This window comes from Danio aesculapii, chromosome 6, assembly GCF_903798145.1.
Source record: "Danio aesculapii chromosome 6, fDanAes4.1, whole genome shotgun sequence".
Taxonomy (NCBI): Eukaryota; Metazoa; Chordata; class Actinopteri; order Cypriniformes; family Danionidae; genus Danio; species Danio aesculapii.
This window is the reverse complement of record NC_079440.1, coordinates 7146715-7161900: the sequence shown is the minus strand read 5'-3', so window position 1 is coordinate 7161900 and position 15186 is coordinate 7146715. Positions and strand designations below refer to the sequence as shown.

The following is a 15186-nucleotide window of genomic DNA, read 5'->3' as shown; positions in this document are numbered from 1 at the left end:
ACCCTCTCTCTCTCTCTCCTCTCTTTGCAGCAGGAGTCTAGATCAACCTTTTGATATGCTTAATTAATGAAACTGGTGTGTGTATGAACTTCTTCTCCGACTTTTATCAATGCTCAGGAATCCATACTGAAGCCAGGCTTGATATTACAGTCCTCTTTCAATTAAGACCGAAATAAGCAGACTTCATTTGCTCGGAGTTCATCACTGAAAGTTGTAATAACTAGTTTTTCAACTTATATATGAACTGATTCATCACAATCAACGAGATTAGCCAAGCGCAGGCAGGGGCAGAGTTTAAAACGGAGCAGTCAAGCCAGACACTTTGGGGCTCAAATCTGCTGCAGTCATGATGACCGATCACATGGCGTGATTATTCATTCATTCATTCATTCATTCATTCATTCATTCATTTATTCATTCATTCATTCATTCATTCATTCATTCATTCATTCATTCATTCATTCATTCATTCATTCATTCATTCATTCATTCATTCATTGAATGATTGCAATAACAACAAAAGATAATCCAAAAGGATTAAACAAAAGGACCAAAATAAATGAGCTACACTAACTAGAAATTTACACCAATGTCAGTTTTAAAATGTTTGCATAATCAGCTGACAGTAAATACAATTTTTTATAATCATATATTTTTATATTTAATAAGATTTTTTTTTACTTTATTTGTTCGAAAAGCTTTATTTGGACTTTTTATGATGATAACTATTTTATTTCAAGTCTGTAAGACTTATTTGAGCTAATATTTTGTTTATTTACTAAAATATATCATTTAAATCGTTTGTGGAGCTGAATACAGTCTAAAAAGGTCGATAATAAACCTATGCAAACAATCTAGTCATTGTGAACAATACAATATAATAAAGACGATGCTGCAGTATAAATATGTGTAGTCTTTAATAAGCATGATGTGTACAAAATAGAGAGGGTTTAAAAAGTGAATTGTTTGTTTTGAAATTTGTGAGACGGAAGTTGTCCAATAATAAACCCGAAACGCACGTGGTTGTTGTCATGCTGTGAACTCCAATCGTGCAATATCAGTGTCGTCATCGCAGCTCCTGCGCCGGCTAAATCAATGGTCTGATCTCGGAGCGCTGTCACGGTACTTTGATGCCACATGTGATGGTAATGTGGCATCAGCACAGCATCGATCAGGACAAAATTTCTAACTGGCATGCACTGCTTAAGACAGATTTTGATCGATCTGCGCAGCGCTGCATGAAGTCGAACACACCTAATATTTAAATATCTTTATATTTTTTTTTAAAGAAATTTTGTTTATAGCTTCAATGTTCAAAAACACTTTATGTTTCATATATTTGAATGAGGGCTGCACGATATTGAAAAAAAAATCAGACATTGAAATTATTTTTTTTCAGCTAAATTTTTTCAGCGAAATTTCAAAATGGTTGTGGTGATGTTATAGGGGAGTGCTCCTGCATAAATTATTAAAGTAAACTTTAAACTAGATTTGTTTACAATTTTTTTTACAAACGAGAGAGAAAAAATGCTTTTTATTTGTCTATTCCTCAATAATCTGTCTGCTAAGTTGAACATAACTGAAGAGAGAAAATCTCATGTAAAATGACACTTGGCAGTCATGAATGAGTGTGTATGGGTGTTTCCCAGTACTGGGTTGCAACTAGTAGGGCATCCGCTGTGTAAATCACAAGCTGGATAAATTTGTAGTTCATTCTGCTGTGGTAACCCCTGAAGAATAAAGGGACTAACCCGAAGGAAAATGAATAAATGAATGAATGAATTAATAAATGAATAAATGAATAAATGAATAAATGAATAAATGAATAATAATAATAATAATAATAATAATAATAATAATAACAATAATAATAATAATAATAGTAATAATAATGATAGTAATAATAATGACAATAATAATAATAGTATTAATAATAATAGTAATAATAATAATAATAATAATAGTAATAACAACAACAACAACAACAACAACAATAATAATAATAATAATAATAATAATAATAATAATAATAATAATAATAATAATAATAATACTAGTAATAATAATAACAACAACAATAATAATAATAATAATAATAATAATAATAATAATAATAATAATAATAATAATAATAATAATAATAATAATAATACTAGTAATAATAATAATAATAATAATAATAATAATAATAATAATAATAATAATAATAATAATAATAATAATAATAGTAATAATAATAATAATAATAAAACACTTTAATGTGGCATAATGAAGTTACACATCTTTCATTCACTTACTATAGTAGATGCAATGAATCATACACAATTGCATGTACTCTAACTCAGTGGTTCTCAAACTGGGGGTCGCGAGAGTGATTTCAAAATAGTGTAATGTTCAGTGTTTATAATAAATATGTTCAATATTACAAGTGAAAGCTACAAACAAATATTTTCAGATTTTTTTAAAGATATTACTGATTAGTATTTCAAAAAGAGTGAATGGAACATCATAACTGTGCTGCGACTACCTTGTTAGTTATCACTACAGCACGCATCTGGATGTGAAAACTGCAGAGATGGATAAGTTGGTCATTCGCAAATCTAAAAATGTTGAGGAAACTGTGGACAGTTTGCCCGAGTCATCAGAACATAAGAAGCATAAGAGCAAGACCCCGTCAGACCAAAGTAGGAAACGTCAGAAATATCAGGACGAATTCATATGTATGGATTCACTTATTCTAATGTCAACAATACCATTTAAAGGTAAGCCAAAGTTATTTTAATGTACAGTAAATATAGTTAAAATACTAATACTAAGTTAACAACAGCTTAAAAGAAGTAATTTTTTTGTTGGTATATGCTTTGGGAGTGGGGGGTCGGGAGTTCTTGACAATGTTACATTGGGGGTCGCTGGCTAAAAAGTTTGAGAACCACTGGTCTAACTAACCCTAAACAAGCCTAATTTTGACAGCAACCATATAGTAAGTACTTGTAATTAATAACTCACTAGTTACAGAATACTTACACTGTACCAATGTCACCCTAAAATAAAGTGTATGTGAATTAAATGCAAATGTGTGTTTTATTTTAGAAACTGCTGATAGTGAACCTTTAAACAGTCACATTTTTTTGAATGAAATCTATACATTTATATGACCTCAGGTCTATTATACAACATTTAAAAATGTTTTAGAAGTATTTATATATTTTTATAACCTTATGTAAAGTCTTCACACAATAATCATTGCTGTGAGATGCCCGAGTTCAAGCCACAGATGTAGATTTCCATGTTCCCCGTGCTTCTGAAACCCCTGTGACGTAAAAAGAAACTCAATTTGATTTGTTCATCTCATCTCTAACTGACCTCTAATTGATGTTGCCATCCGAGCCTGGTGATGCTCCCAATATAGCCCCCGTGTGTGTCCAATATTTGATTATGCGCCGGTCTCCATGGCACCGCGGCCATTTGTGTGCTAATTAATTACCAGGCTTAAGAGCTTGTAGATAATTGGTGTGTACACCACCATCAATTCCATTAAAAAGAGCAATTATCACCTACCTTATGCAAATGATTGTTTCTGAGCTCCCCCTTCTCTCTCTCATCAAATTAAAAGAAGACACTTGAGTCGTGCCGCTCCGCACTAGATCACACTTTCAATATCATATTAATAGCACGGAGAGATTCTCACAGAAACATGCGTGGCGTTTATAATGAATCTTTAGAGGCCAGTGAAGGGTGCATGAGAAATATCCAGCAGCAAAAAAACTCATTATAGAAGATGTACAGTACATAACCTGTTTCAACACTACAGTGAACTTAGGAGGACACAACATGCTTCACGGCATAAAACATAGTCCTCCTTTCTGGAGATTAGGACACTTGCATAGACCCTGGCCACAAGTGAGGCCCAGCTTGTCTTTAAAGGTCCCATGAAATTTAAATATTTAGATGTTAGTATGGGTCTGTTAGTTTTAGGGGTATCTAAAATCTAGTGCGTTGACAAAATTTCCGTTTAGAAAATATAAAACTGCTATAAAGATCTAAGGCTTGCAGTTTAGATGTCAACCACAATGATAATTTTCACGTCACCTCATACTTCAGTGTCTCATCAAATCTTGACCAATCAAATGCTCTCTAGTATCTGACCTGCCCCGCCCTCTTCAAGACGCCTCTCATTTGCTTTCATTTGATGCGCTTGATCTCAGCCACTCCTACTGGCAGAGCTGTGATAAAAACAAAACGCTATTGGCTGTTTTTTGTTAAACGGGGAGGAGCTACTATATGCCCCGCCGTTTATTTTGCAGTTGAGATTACGTCAAATGTCAAATAAAAAAATGCACATTTCAAAGCACTCCCCAGGACCTTTAAGAAGCTAGATTAACCCTTTCACATGTACAATCACACCAAGCGAAATATTGAAGCAGTGTACTGACGCTGTGACACGTAACCTGATCAAAGAGTCATTAAAAAGAGACAATATTAATTCAATATCACGTTTAACAACTATAGTGAGACGCGATCCTGCGGTACATCCTTTATAAACTGCCCGACGTGCACTGCTCTCTGGGGTTTTGTGCTCAAAGCACCCACTGACTACCGGAGCAGATGTGCGCATGACAGTGTGTGTGTGTGTCTGTTTGTGTGGTCACGTGAAGTGCGTGTTCCGCTGTATAGTGTGGAAGGGGCTTTTCAGAAATGCCAGTGCGGACGTGGATCATTTTCACTCTAAAATGCCATTTTAGAACTAAGTATTAGTGTAAACAGGGACGTGTGTATTTTTTGCTGCTGAGACGGGGGCGGGGCAGAGGATCGCCATGCAGTATTAGCATCGTGATGATACCGACCATCAGCGATGGACAATGGCATCATCTATCGACTCAACCCTACTTGACATGTCACCACGAGAACGCAATGAATTTTAAGTTATATACTAGAAGTTGCAACTATAGATTTTGTTGTGAAAAAAAACCCCACAATGATCAGCACTTGCGATATAATACTTCTTATATGACACTTAGGTGTTTAACTAGTCAATATCATAAGATTTTTTAGGGATAATTTACAGTATACAGATCCTTTTCCCTCCCTATCCTAGCTTCTATGTTACTAATAATATCAGAAATGTTGTATTAGTAGCCCTTCTTGTGTCTATTACGTCTTTTTGATGAGCCGATTGATGCCAGATGCGTTTCTAAATCACTTTGGATAAAAGCTAAATGACTGGATGTAAATGCAAGGTGTTTCAAATGAATCTGAACTGTACGGCATGCTGTAAAGTACAACGTTCAAATGAATGGAAAGGCACAAATGCGTTAACTATCTCTGACCTTGGGTGACACAGGTGCTGGAGCAGATCTATGACTCTCTGCGATGGGAAAACTAGGTCATGGAGTGCTATCGCTGAAAATATGAAAAAGCCGAACATCTTTGCCGCATGAGACCCCAACAGGGAAATCATCACTAAATAAATCAAGTGCATGCTGAGACCAACAGAGCTCCTCTCTCTCTCTTTCTGCCCAGAGAGACGTGACTGACCATTAGCGTATAAATACACATACTTCCATCATGCCTCTTGTCACGCAGGAAGTGACCTCAAACCCTAAAGTGACATATTAGGGGCAAAGACGTATACATCAACTGTTTTCTTTTGACCAAGCTTTCCTAGTTATACTCAAGGTGAGAATGAAGGTTCTGGTTGTTCATAATGCGCAGATGAGAAAAGCTGAAAAAAACGATCTTCCTTATCTTTCGCATGCACACACTGGTTTTATGTGCTTTCTATTAATTGTTACCATATGTCACATTAAAATCAAGGAACCAAAAGTATGACATTGCTGTAAAGAAAATAATGTGTAAAATATTTGTTTTATTTGATGTACTAATTTTTAATCATTGCAATTTTTTAATCGACAAACTTATAAAATCCTGATACAACTATAATAATGATAATAATAATAATGATAATAATAATAATAATAATAATAATAATAATAATAATAATAATAAGAAGAAGAAGAAGAAGAAGAAGAAGAAGAAGAAGAAGAATAAACAAATATATAGTAATAAAATATGAACAAATAAGTAATTTCGATATTATGCATATTATATATTATGCAATACTGCATATTTTAATGCATATAATATATTATGTATTATATATTTTTATGAATTTAGTTATTTATTTTTATTTATTGTGTAAAATGTAATACCATAAAAAAGGCAAAAAAGGCACAAAAACAGATTTATTTTTAGATAATAATAATAATAATAATAATAATAATAATAATATTATTATTATTATTATTATTATTATTATTATTATTATTAATAATAATAATAATAATAATAATAATAATAATAATAACAATAATAATAATAATAATAATAATAATAATAATAATAATAATAATAATAATAATTAAACAAATAAAATGTATTAATATTACAAACAAATATGCAATTTGGATTCTATGCATATTATATATTCATGGATTTTGTAATGCATATTATGTATTATTTATTATGTTTTTTAATACATTTATTTATTTATTTAATGTATTACAGCGTAAGAATTTTGTGTGAAATGTAATATAACAAAAATGGCAAAAAGCCACAAAACAGATTTATTTTTAATTTTAGGAAATAATAATAATAATAATAATAATAATAATAATAATAATAATAATAATAATAATAATAATAAAATAATAATAATAATAACAAGAATAAAATATATGAATAAAATACAAAAAAATATAATTTTGATATTATGCATTTCCAATGCATATTATATATTATGTATTGCTAATGAGTTTATTTATTTATTTATTTATTTATTTAATGTACGGGTAAGTAAATTACAGGTAAGAGTTTGTTGTCAAATGTAATTCAACAAAAAAACATTTATTTTACATTTTAGGGAATAATAATAATAATAATAATAATAATAATAATAATAATAATAACAACAACAACAACAACAACAACAACAACAACAACAAAATGTATTAGTAAGTTAAGAAAAAATATATAATTGTATATTATACATTTGTAATGCATATTATATATTTATATATTCTAAATTATTTATTTATTTATTTATTTATTTATTACATTGTAATCATTTTGTGTCAAATGTAATGCAAAAAATAAATAAATAAAAACGGGTAAAATACTACTACTACTACTATTAATAATAATAATAATAATAATAATAATAATAATAATAATAATAATAAAGTTAATAATTTAGCAAAAATACCACAAATTAATAAAATAAGACAAAATATATAATTTTGATATGATGCATTTGTGATGGAGATTAAATCTTATTTATTTATTTAGTTATTTAATGTATTACAATGTAATAATTTTGTGTCAAATATAATGCATCAAAAATGACAAAAATATTATTATTATTATTAATTATTAATATTATTATTAAAAGTTTTTATTTTAGAAAGCAGCTCTCCTGATTGTAAACTAACAAACTGTCATCCATCTAAAAGTGCATTGCCTGAAAGTCCTAACCAGATACAAGATATAACAAGACATTTAGTCTTGCTTTCTAACTCCTGCCATGCTGGGTGGCTCCATCTACACACTCACTGACATAAACACACACCAAACACCAAATATAGTCTGAGGAACAGGCCTTCTGTCATTATAAACAGCATCAGAGTTCACAGATTACACAGAAACGTCTCGTTGTGGCTGGTTAATATGAGGTGTAAAGCAAAACACAGAAAAAGAAAGTTTTCAGAGAAAAGCTTCCATACTGAATCTCCTAATGAGCATCTACAGCGTTTCTGCACAAACACACATAATTACGCAATCTTCCCGCACTCCGTCTTGTATTTATTACAGCTACATTTACTTCGTCCTGCGCATCATGAGAGCTGTATTTACATTAGGAGCTGTTATTGCAGAACATTCAGCTGTTGTACATATTGAGTGGGAAGGCGAATAATGAAAACTATCATCTGCGATATTCATCTCGCTCTCTGGCTAAAACTCCTCCTGCTCCGTTCAGTTCAGAAGAGAATTGAGACAACGACAGAAGAGAAATGAGTGTAAGATTTAAAAAAAAAAGACTTTTCACACAGTGCTTATCATTGCTTAACACAGGTTATTAAACCCTGCTCCTTTTTTAGGGGATGTTAACTCTGAATTGTGATGCCAAATGCATAGAACGTAAATGAATGTGGTGTTGTTACAGGTTGATCCTTAGCAATCAACAGCCAATCCCATGCCTCCACATGCGCTATACAGTAGCATAAACACAGCTTGTAGAACATAAACAACAGATTCAGAAATTCAGAAAAAAACAGCATCCCTAATGTGTGGGTTATCATTATTACATGACTTTCTGGAATACTCGATTCTGATTGGTCAGTCACAATAATTCTAGTTATGCTATTCCGAGATAACAACTGTATCCCATCTAGATTTTACCATTAATACCCTCTTTTAGGGTTAGTTTTCGCTTTAGGGAATGATGCAAAACTAAAACCTCCTACTCAGTATCCCATTTCAGCTGGAAGTACATCAACATACTTAAACAAAAGTATCAACAATTTCCAATCCAGACTTTAAATAAAATAATAAAATAAAAGAAATCTGTTCTAAATTCACTGTAATCCACAATTTCACAGGATTATTGATTTTATAAAATGGTTATTTCCTACACATAGCAAGGTTTCACCAAATAACTCAAGGCAAAGAGTTTATTAGGCTCATAGCAAATAGTTACACAGTTGCTAAGCAACAGTCACAGTTGTATGTTTGTAAAGTATTTCACAACAATTTAAAACATGGCTTTTTACATTTTTATTATTTGTGACTTGTTTCTATTGACCTTATTCTTCAATGCGGAAGTGCGTTCCGATACAGCTGCCTATGGGAGAAACGACTACGAATAATAAACGGCAGAAAATGGTCAAACTACTTACTCTACAAACAAGTGTTTGCATGACAATACAGACAAAGTAGAATAATATAATAAGAAAATATTAGTCTGCAACACCAAGCAGCAAAACGAGCAGTTTTTAACGTTTAAAAATGATTGGAAGTGAATGAGACCGGAAGTCTCGAGCTAAAATGATTCAAATGGCTGCACCCACTCATACGCGGAGAATAAGGTGAATTGGCTGCATCCGAAATAGCATATTACCATACTATACAGTATGTTCAAAACAGTATGTGAGCTGAGTATTAAGTCCAAATTCATTGTACTCAAAAAACCAACCCAGGCTCATTCTGATTAGGTACCCCTATATACATTTCTGGAGAGCACCAAATATGTCCCAGGAGCTGTTTTCGTTTTCGTGAATCCACCAGAGGCCGATGTGTACACTTTTTCAGATCCCAAATTTCGCTCACGAGTGCCTGTTGCATCTGCTTTTCTCGCGTTAATCCACCAGAGGCCGCTGTTGACTGACTGACTGACCCTCCTCCTTCCCCAAACCCAACCATTAGTGTTTTCAAAAGCACCGATTGACCAGCGTCCACCCACCTGCCTAAACCCAACCATTTTCAAAAGCAATCCAGAAAAAGAAAAGCCCTTGTGGCAGCCTGCTTTTTACCATGTTTTCAGATTTTACAACATTCTCACCCTGTTATTTACTTGTTTATTTTATTTTTTGGCTTTTGTTTTTGTCTTTCTTCCTTTCTGGAACTGTTCTTCGCCGGACTAGAACCCTGTCCTCATGGTCAACTCCACTCTCTATCTCAAATCCTTCGATGTACAAGGCACTTGACAAACTGGTAATGGCAGGAAAGCAGTCCATAAGAAGGTAAGCACAAAAAGGAATGGCATCATACCCCCTCTTAGCGTTTGTTTTAAAGAGAAAACACAGCCATACAGTCCTCTGGCTACATTATTCACGCTCTCCAGAAATCTATACAGGGCTACGCTTTCAGAATGAGCCTGTATTGTAAAAAACAGTAGACGAGAACTACCTGGATGACCTACTACTTGCAGCCAGATTCTGAAGTGCACATCTAATGGACGATACGCTTTGCCATGAGGCCATGTGAGAGAATTCAGAATTTGGAGTGAAGCGACACAACTGACATGGATAGGTCATGTGATAATGACAAATGGCGAATGTAGTTCACCCGAATTCCATTTATGTTACTTAAATGAATATACTTTTCTAACGGTCATGTAGTAAATTCAAATTTAAATGTTGTACATCAGCGGTTCCCAACAGGGGGGTCCTGGTCCACAAGGAGGCCTCAGCGAGCTCATATTTAAAAAATTTCTTAGCAGAGGACAATTAGGAGATCACGTTGCCTTAGTTCATTTAATCCCCTAGCTCAGTGATCCTCAATCACCGGGTCGCGGACTGGTACTGGTCTGTGGTTCAATTGGTACTGGGTCGCACAAAAAAATCATTAATTATTTCAGCTTTATTTATTATTTGAGTTTGAACAATTTTTTATTTTGAAACATTACCGTATTCTCTCGGTTACATCTTGATCACTTGATCTCCCAAATTTAACCCACAAGCAGCAAAATGAGTAAGAAACAGACGTCATTGGAAAGTTTCTTTGCTAAGGGGAAAAGGAACGAATCCACCATGTCTGTGCAAGAAGATCAACTGATGGATATCGCAATTGACGGTGGCCTTTTAGGGGCCGTTAGTATATCGCGTCTTTTCTAGAGTTTGCACAAGTGTGTCGTTTCGCGTGCAAAAATTGACCGATCAGCTTCAGCTTGTATGGAATATTCCAGCCTGATCTTACGAGAAAACGCAATTATTTTACGTTTTGTCACTTTAGTGGCTAATTCATACAATTCGTACGCGTTCAGTTGAACGAAAATGTAAGATTTTAAAAAGGTGCGTCACCCAACCCCATCTCTAAATCCAACCGTCACTGGGTGATGAGCAAATCGTACTAAATAGGAGATACGAATTGATACGAATGAGCCACTAAATCAAAAAATTACGAATTGCCGTGAGATTGTGTTGAATATTCATATTTCGGTAAGACTAATCATCTCAGACAAGCAGTGTTTTGTAATTTTCTCCATGAGTAAAACTTGTTTCAGAGTGACAGCAATGTTTTGTCAGCTTGTCATCCTCTGAGAAAACAATTGATGGTCACCTAGCAACCTAAAAAACACCGAAACACTTTTATATTTTACATTAAGCTATTATTTGTGCATAAACATATCTAGATATAGTAATTAACACCCCGTTTGCTTGAAAACAACATTTTTTGTCATCCTTCAAATTTATAAGTGATAATATCATTAAATGTGGAGGGTCTTACAATATTTTCCAAGGGAAAAGGGGGCCTCAGGCAAAAAAGGTTGGGAACCACTGTAGTATATACTCGAGTAGGCGATTTAGGATGCAGCCATTGTGTTGTGAACTTATATTTACTTTTAAAATTGAGTTGTGTTTTGCACCATAGTATGAAGTTGGATCCAAACATGATATAATATGAATACTGACATGTAAACAGGTCATGTGACACCACTAAAATTCCAACAAACACTTTAAACCAAGGTTCAGAATGACCCTCAGTTAACTCTTCCAATCCCTATTGTTGTGCTTTCTAAAAGCTCACTCATCATTAATTGTTACTTATATTATCAAGCGTTTAAAGCCTTTATTCATGTTTTTAAAAGCACGAAAGAGAGTGCTGTTCTATACATGCGCTATAGGGATGTCCCCACCCAACGTCAAGGTCAAATCCACACCCTTGGAAGCATGTTTACACATTGAAAAAAGCCCATTGGAGAGAAAAACTGTGTTCTGTGAGAACCACCTCTACGAATGACCCTCAGTTAACTCTTCCAATTCCATAAAGCCATGATGTTGTGTGTTTTCCAGAAGCTCACTCACCAGAGTTGGGGTCCGAGTTGCCGTCAGCTTCGGTCCTCTTGTCCGGGGAGGCCTGCTCATAGAAGTCGTCCTGCGCCTGCACCAGAGGGAGAGGGTGTGAGAGGAGTGGCCCACTGCCTACCGGCTCATGGTCCCCCAGCCCACTGTCACTGCAGCTCTCCTGAGACCCGTCCGGCAGGTGAAACGTGACACGCCGCTGTGACTATAACAGCAAAAGCAGAGACAGAGCCAAACATTAAAGCTTGTCTCTTTCTGAACCAATCTCTTTACTCTAATCACTGTCGGTCTGTATTCAGCACTGACAGCACTTTAGTAATTTGAATAGATTTGTTCACTTTCATAGAAGCGAACATATCAGACTTTTTGGAAGATATATATAAATACGGTCAGCAAGCAAACACAAGTCACGTTTCACAGCACAAAGCTCTCGACACATGCGCGTGTGATGTTACAGTACATGCACAGTGATGTGAAGCGCTAATGATATGATGTGTTATAATCACTTAAAATGAAAGTGTTGTAACAAGGGCATGTGTAGTAAGCAGAGAATGGACAGTTTATATATAAATAATATACATATGTTCAAATAAAAAAACAATAAACTCACACCACCTAGGTTTGAAGTTATTAGTAGCACTTTAAGTCATAAATCATGCTAATACTAAAACATTGACTAAGACCATTAACCTATTAAACTGCTAATTAGCTGCTTTTTAATAACTATCAACGTAGCAGTTGGCATTATGTTTTGGGTAGAATTAGGGATGTAAAATAAGATCATACTTTACTAACTAATATACAGTCAATTTCTTAATAATAGGCAGGTAATAGTGTGTAATAGTTACGTGAATTGTAATTAACGTAAATAGTGACAAACAAGTGTTACCAGATCATTTAATATTTTCAAAAGACTGAATAGCACACAAATTTAAATACTGTAGATAGTTGTGTAGGATTTATTTTAAACCTACATATAGAGCGCTCAGCATAAATGAGTACACCCCATTTTGGAAATGCATATTTTATCCATTTCTCAATAATTATAGGTAATATAGTTTGGTGCATTTAAACAAAACAGATTTATTAAATATTGATATATTTATTAAAATCAAATTTTAGTCACCGAATATCTTTAGAAACAGAAAGATAAAACATTTAAATTCATGTGAAATACTGCAAAAAACAAAACAAACAAAAAACCAAGAAAAAAACCTAACATATACATTTGGCTTACTAGTTTTTGGACTGTTATCATAAGTTATTTTGTTAGATTAGCTCCAGATTTGGCTTCAGTACTGACTAATCTAATGTATAGGCACAAATATGATATTGTAAAGCATTCTATAAAAAATATTAACTTAAAAGATAGATTTGTGAAAAGATATTTTATTTACAGTTGAAGTCAGAATTATTAGCCCCCCTGTTTATTTATTTTCCCCCAATTTTTGTTTAACAGAGAGAAGATTTCTTTAACACATTTCTAAACATAATAGTTTTAATAACTCATCTCTAATAACTGATTTATTTTCTCTTTGCCATGATGACAGTAAATAATATTTGACTAGATATTTTTTAAGACACTTCTATACAGCTTAAAGTGACATTTAAAGGCTTAATTAGGTTAGGGCAATTAGTCAAGTTATTGTACTACAATGGTTTGTTCTGTAGACTATGAAAAAATATATAGCTTAAGGAGGCTAATAATATTGTCCTTAAAATGGTGTTTAAAAAATTAAAAACTGCTTTTATTCTAACTGAAATAAAACAAATAAGATTTCTTCTTATTATTTATTTTTATTTATCAGACATACTGTGAAAATGTCCTTGCTCCGTTAAACATTATATGAGAGATATTTAAAAAGAAAAAAAAAAGAAAAATCAAAAGGGGGGGGGGCTAATAATTCTGACTTCAACTGTATGTATATATATATATATATATATATATATATATATATATATATATATATATACACACACTCTTAACTGTAAACTCTTAAAGTATAGTTCACTCAAAAATGTAATGAGATCCTCTGAAAAAATGTGGGATCTGTGGGAAGCCATTGACATGGAGATAGAATTAAAATGTTTAAATGAACAATCCTTTTAAGGCCCGTTCATTCCCATAGCAGATGATTTGTGATATCTAATTCTGAAGAAACCATTATTCACTGCATCATTACACTTGCATCATATCCCCTGCTCGTATAAGACTAGTCGTTAGTTAAGGATAGTTATGCTTCATACTGTAGGTGTACTTCAATTGCAGTTAGAGTAAACTGAATATAGTAACAAGCAACAAAAATAGAAATAAAAAAATATATATATAGATGTCCTGATCGTCCCTTTTACTTTACAAACCCCAGACCTTTTAATGATAGTACATTTGATGTAAGTCACAGGTCCTGTGTGTGAAAGTTGCTCCGCCTGGTTCTGCCCACAGTGCTGATAGGCGTTGGCGGATTCACTGCTGGGTTGGCATGAACTGGCCAGAAAGTCCTGGTTCACATGCCATGTGCTCACATTGGGCACCCACCCCCAAACGGGAGAAGATTCCAGTATCACTATCGAAATGTGTTGACAATACTGTGTGTTTGTGTGTGTGTACAGGTATATGTGGTTTACAGGGACACAAAGTTGTATAATGACCTGGGTATGACTTTGTTGGTTTAAGGTGGTTTATAGTGTCACGCCTCGTGTCTCTCTAATTCAAAACATTTAAAAATATTATTAATATAATATATGAATATTTGATATTCAAATTTTGTCACAAGTATCCTGTGAGGGTTGGGTTTAGTGGTAGGTGTGGATGGGGCCATATCATAAGCATTTTTTACTGTATTTAAAGAATGTAACGTGTGGAGTGTCCCTGTAAACCATGTATACAAGTATGTGTGCATGTGTGTGTGAGCAAAGACTATAGAATATACAAGAGGTGTTACTCATTTAGTTTTGAATGGGGAAAAATGTAATATTCAACATAGCGAATGAAGCCCCGCCTTCTAGTATAGGAGCCAATCAGCGATCGCTTTGCAGATTTTGTGTGATTAGAACGTTTACAAATCAAACTAAAGACACAGTTGTTGTTTAGTTTTATTGATGATACCTAATATTAAATTTAATTATGAGCTTGGCAAGCATTTTTGGAGAATTCAGAAAGACATTCAGACAGAAAGCATAAGCATACTGCCAGAGAGGTGTTTCAAACTGCCAGAGAGGTGTTTCAAAAATGCCCACCGAGTTAAATGACTTGCCTTAATGGGACTTTGGTGTGAGTGAGCGTGACTGTGTATGTGTACCTTGTATTCATAATGTTATGGGGACTAAAAGT

The 15186-nt window shown here is 33.5% G+C and overlaps 1 protein-coding gene across 1 annotated transcript in view; it reads right to left on the bottom strand.

The window, feature by feature from the left end:
- Nucleotides 1–15186, bottom strand: part of LOC130230414 (protocadherin-9) — a 559022-nt gene that overhangs the window by 180749 nt on the left and 363087 nt on the right. The window contains exon 4 of the mRNA XM_056459408.1: nt 11859–12060. Coding sequence (XP_056315383.1) covers nt 11859–12060 — 202 coding nt within the window. The remainder of the gene's footprint in view (nt 1–11858; nt 12061–15186) is intronic.